The 5375-nt window shown below is 46.6% G+C and overlaps 1 protein-coding gene across 1 annotated transcript; it reads left to right on the forward strand.

Annotated features, from left to right (window-relative positions):
• The first annotated feature begins 1025 nt into the window (after positions 1-1025).
• Positions 1026-4423, forward strand: LOC127297301 (flavanone 3-dioxygenase 2). Its single transcript, XM_051327599.2, has 4 exons — positions 1026-1321; positions 1410-1657; positions 3098-3422; positions 3829-4423. Exons 1-4 carry the CDS (start codon positions 1127-1129, stop codon positions 4069-4071), a joined length of 1011 nt encoding a protein of 336 aa, XP_051183559.1. The 5' UTR covers positions 1026-1126; the 3' UTR covers positions 4072-4423.
• Positions 4424-5375: the final 952 nt, after the last annotated feature.

Genomic DNA, 5375 nt, shown 5'->3' on the forward strand with positions numbered 1-5375 from the left:
CCGGCTTTATTTACGGAGATCCTCATCTCCCTCCGCCGCCACACCTCTTGCTCCGATCGCCGGAGCTCCATGAGGTCGAGGGAGAAGACGTTGCGGCGCCAGATCCAGCCGATGGGATCCGCCACCTCTCTTCCGGCGTGCACGCCATACGCCACTAGGGACCAAAACCTAATCCTACTACTACTGCTATGTACTCCGGCGCCATCTCCTCTCCAACTCGGCCGGCTAGCCCGGCGGAGAGGGAGGAGGAGCGGCCCGGTGAGAACGAGGGTGGGCTCAGGTACTGTAGCGAGCTGAGATGGGGCAGGGGGGAAATGAGCGCCTGGATAGCAGAAACTAGTGAAGATCATTTAATCGGACCTCTTCCACAAACTGAAACTAGAGTAAGTGGCCTAAGATATTTGCTCATTTTTACTGGCCAATATATCTGAAACTCTCTTATATGTAAATTTGAGAGCTAGAGGCAGTAGATGAAACTTTCAAAGGATATTATTCCAAAGCAAACTTTGATCGAAAGATTTCAGAAATAATATTTGGACTACATTGTGGGCAGTTGATATTGTTGCATTCGTATATTATAAAAACAGTTTCTAAGAATTCTACTGTATCAACCTTTTTAAAAATAGGTTATTTTTTTTGTGTGTGTCAAAGACAAATATTAAAAAAACCGTGCGCGTCTCATAGGGACTAGTAGAAACAAGTTTTCAAGCATTTGCAGATCACACGGTGGTCGAAGTGGTCATAAAAGCTGGCCCTTTTGGGTACTCTGCCTTTGAGCGGCATGGCGGACACGCAGCGGGCACCAGGGCCCGACGCGCCGCAATCGCCTCGCTGACACGCCAACGAACGCCAAGGGTGTGTTGGCTGGCTCTCCCAACCCAAAGCCCAAAGGTGGTGCGTTGCGTCATATCGCACGGAGAGGTATGACGTTGCTTGCTTGCCTCCGTGTGACGATCGACGGCCCTTTCAGTCAACTCAGAGAGCGCGTTCTTCTATCGTTTTCATTCATTCATCTCCTCCTTAAATCCCTCCTCCGCAGTACCCGAAACACAGCGGCGGTCACCACCATAACATCCGCCTTGCTCTGCTCTGCTCGATCGTGTCTTCTCTTCTTGCCTCGGCCGGCATGGCTGAGCAGCTCATCTCCACGTCCGTGCACGATAAGCTGCCCGACAGCTACGTCCGGAACGAGGCGGAGCGGCCGCGCCTCGACGAGGTCGTCGCCGACGCCAACATCCCCGTCGTCGACCTCGCCAACCCCGACCGCGCCACCGTCGTGTCCCAGATCGGCGCCGCATGCCGCTCACACGGCTTCTTCCAGGTTTCAATTCGTTCAATCACGCATTCCGCGTGCCTATCTCGATGCTCTGCTTTTTTTTTTGCTCACTTTCGTGACGTCTCCTCGCCAGGTGCTCAACCATGGGCTTCCCGTGGAGCTGATGCTGGCAGCGATGGCTGTGGCGAACGACTTCTTCCGGCTATCGCCGGAGGAGAAGGCCAAGCTCTACTCCGACGACCCGGCCAAGAAGATGCGGCTCTCCACCAGCTTCAACGTCCGCAAGGAGACCGTGCACAACTGGCGGGACTACCTCCGCCTCCACTGCCACCCGCTCGAGCAGTTCGTCCCGGACTGGCCGGCCAATCCACCGCCCTTCAGGTAACCTCTCTTCCCGCGTCCCGCCATTACTTCTTCAGTACGTGCTGAAAGAAACAGAGGAATGCAGACTTATCGAACTCCTGTGCTGCTAGTTACGTGTGCGGTACAAAATACTTAGCCCCCTCCGCAGGTTCAGTGAACGTAGACACATATTAACCTATATTTTGCCTAAACTTGTGACAAGTATTTAGGGCCCGACGGAACAAAATCATGTGTTGAGTATTCTACAGACCTCCTTTTCCCTAATTAAGTACTCGTGCGGCTTGCTTTCCAGTTGACAATGCTATATTCAAAGTCCCAAAGTTCCAGCATACCTTACTTTTTTCAGCTAGGAAACTATACACCTTTCTTAAATAGATGCCTAACCTAGTTAATTTATTGGAACTTCCGAGATTCAACCATAAACAAACAATGAAACTAGTACTGTACAACTAATCTTTACCTTCACGAGTTATGGGACTGAGCTGTGTACGCAAGTACCAGACAAAATACACTCTGTACCTGGAACGACTTTTCCAAGCGCTGGAGAGGCAGTCCTACCATGCATTCCTAGGACAGACATGGCTTCCTGCATTCAGAAAGCATAAGATCAGGGCAGAGAAACCAGTACTACCACTCAAAGGACCAAAATATAGCAGTGGGCCACGGCATCACCATACCATTTACCTAAATGTCGTGCTAGAAACTATCATAAACGTGAATGATCGCCCAGGGGGGGGCCCTGGGCAGAGGAGAAACAATAAGGCACTGTTCAGAGATAGTGGCCTGTCAATATGCCTATTTTGCACTATAGCGATGAAAGAGGCAATTTGAAGAATGGACACCAGAGAAACATAAATCAATGATGTAACAGGAGAGTGCAATGGGAACATCCTTTTGCACTGCCAAAAAAAAACATGAAATTACAATGACAATATGTGTCACGCTCACATGATGGGTGTCAGGAACATTTCACCTGTTAAGGATCCGGGAGTAGATCTCATTTGGTTGGAAGATGGATCTCACCTTGTTGAAAAGATGGAGAATAGACACTGCAACTTGCTTGGGTGTGGGGTTAGGGGAAGATTTCACCAGATCTCGTAAGTGTATGGGCTCATGGACGGGACAATGGAACATAGGACAGTAGGACCAAGATCATAGACAAGTTAGTACCTTACACGGCCCTACAAATTAACATGGTCAGTCAGTTAGATCATTGCAAGAAAATATCTAGCTATACACTTGTGATGAATAGTTCTAGAATAGTGTTGAGCCGAATAAAAACTTCCAAATAGACCTCTGTACTAATTAGAGTGTAATTATGTGGCCATCCAAACACTTGAACTTAAAATCCTCTAATTCATTTACATGGGACTTGAAATATGCAGTTCAAACAGACATCGAGGGTTTATAATTGTGATGTTATTGATCACCCACTTTTTTTCTTTGATCATAAATCAGGGATATAATGAGTGAATACTGCAAAGAAGTTCGAAATCTTGGGTTCAGGCTCTACGCTGCGATATCAGAGAGCCTGGGGTTGGAAGACGACTACATCAAGAATGTGCTTGGCGAGCAGGAGCAGCACATGGCCGTGAACTTCTACCCCAAGTGCCCATCGCCGGAGCTCACTTACGGGCTCCCGGCGCACACGGACCCAAACGCCCTCACTATCCTGCTCATGGACGAACAGGTGGCTGGGCTACAGGTCCTCAAGGAAGGCAAGTGGATCGCTGTGAACCCCCGTCCCAACGCACTCGTGATCAATCTTGGTGATCAACTGCAGGTGATGCACTAAGTACCAAAAGATCCAACGGTTGTATATATAATTTTATAATGTTCATGTTGTATATATATACTGTACATCTTGCGGTGGTTAGGGGCCTAGCTAGTTGTAGAACACATTGCTAATTGTTTAGAAGGTCGGAATATTGTCCGACCTGCTTGCTTTAACTGAACTGCATCTAGATGACTAAGACAATCACTTGACCGACCAGAGGAGAAGTCCAAACAATGTTCTCTTGAACAGCCCAATGATTTAGTCTGATGCTTCATGTGCGCTCATACAATAGTCCATGTAGCATCATGCACCTAGACATGATCAAATCATTTTATATGGTTTGCATAGTGTACTCTTTTCTGAACTCAGGAACTCTGAAGTGCTAACTGAACCTAATACCAATTGCTTGCAGGCCCTGAGCAATGGGAGATATAAGAGCGTGTGGCACCGAGCCGTAGTGAACTCGGACAGAGCAAGGATGTCCATCGCTTCCTTCTTGTGCCCCTGCAATAGCGTGACTCTCGGTCCCGCTGAGAAGCTCATCGGTGACGAAACGCCCGCCGTCTACCGAAATTACACCTACGACGAGTACTACAAAAAGTTCTGGAGCAGGAACTTGGATCAGGAACATTGTCTGGAGCTCTTCAGAACCTAGCTGTAGGCAGAGAACAGAAAAGTCCGGAAGCTTTTTTGTGCTCATGCCGTTTTGTTGGTGTACTTCCGTGGTTATGAGCTGTTGTTGCCCTCGTCGATCTCGTTTCAGGCTCCGCAGCAACTCTGCTCTAACTGATTGCAGCGTTGGCCGTATGCACCCCCTGAGGGAGAGCTACTGAGAAATTGTTCTTGAATTGTTGTTGCTAGCTGTAGTATGGTCATTTTCAAATTTTTTTAAATAACGGCAAGTGTTTACCAGTGTCTTATTAATTGGTGAACTACATAAGGTAGGTACGAGAGCGCTTACTGTACCCCCTCCCTTCCCATTAATAAGGTGAGCACGTCTTTCGAGATTTCTCTTTGACTAAGAATTAGCCTAAGTAGTAGGAAGTTATATGATAAATAGTTTATATAGTTAGAAAGTGATTTTCTATATCCAATGATATGGATTTGTACTGTGTGATTGAGTTATTGCTTGCCCTCGTCGATCTAGTAGCTCGTTTCAGGCTCCGCGGCAACTCTGCTCTAACCAATTGCAGCGTTGGTCGTATTCACCCCCTTAGGGAGAGAGATACCGAGAAATTGTTGCTGAATTATTGTACCTACGCTTATATATAGTTTACCAATTAATAAGACACCGGTAAACACTTGCAGTTATTTTTTTTTGGAAATGACCATACTACAGCTAGCAACAACAATTTCTCAGTAGCTCTCCCTCGGGGGTGCATACGGCCAACGGTGCAATCGGTTTGAGCAGAGTTGCCGCGGAGCCTGAAACGAGATCGACGAGGGCAACAACAGCTCATAACCACGGAAGTACACCACAAAACGTCATGAGCACAAAAAAGCTTCCGGACTTTTCTGTTCTCTGTCCTTCAACTAGTTTCTGAAGAGCTCCAGACAGTGTTCCTGATCCAAGTTTCTGCTCTAGAACTTTTTGTTGTCTCGACTCAGGAAGGAGCGGGACACGGTCAGGAGGTTGAAGATGAAGGGTTTCTCAAGGATCTGGTTGTAATTTTTATTTTTCTTGGGATGCTTTGTACTGTTTGTTGTTTATTTTAATGCCATAGTTCTATTCACGCAAAAAATGGGCAAACATTCATTTTAAAATGTGTGTGATTTATTCACTGGAATGGAGGGAGTATCAGTTTCTTCTAATCCACATCCTCTATTTTTCTACCACTAGCTGAAAGACGCAATGATAAGACTAGTGCAAAAATATATATTAGAAGAATATTGCACAAAAAACATGTTGTATAGGAAAAATGTCGTCAAAATACTAAATCCAGGATCTATTTTTTTATT

Source organism: Lolium perenne, chromosome 4 (assembly GCF_019359855.2).
Source record: "Lolium perenne isolate Kyuss_39 chromosome 4, Kyuss_2.0, whole genome shotgun sequence".
Taxonomy (NCBI): Eukaryota; Viridiplantae; Streptophyta; class Magnoliopsida; order Poales; family Poaceae; genus Lolium; species Lolium perenne.

Bases quoted from the DNA above. Each gene is read 5' to 3' on its own strand.
- LOC127297301 (XM_051327599.2), top strand. From the start codon at position 1,127: ATGGCTGAGCAGCTCATCTCCACGTCCGTGCACGATAAGCTGCCCGAC. The intron at 1,658-3,097 runs GTAACCTCTCTT...ATCATAAATCAG, and splicing joins GCCAATCCACCGCCCTTCAG to GGATATAATGAGTGAATACT. The intron at 3,423-3,828 runs GTGATGCACTAA...AATTGCTTGCAG, and splicing joins ATCTTGGTGATCAACTGCAG to GCCCTGAGCAATGGGAGATA.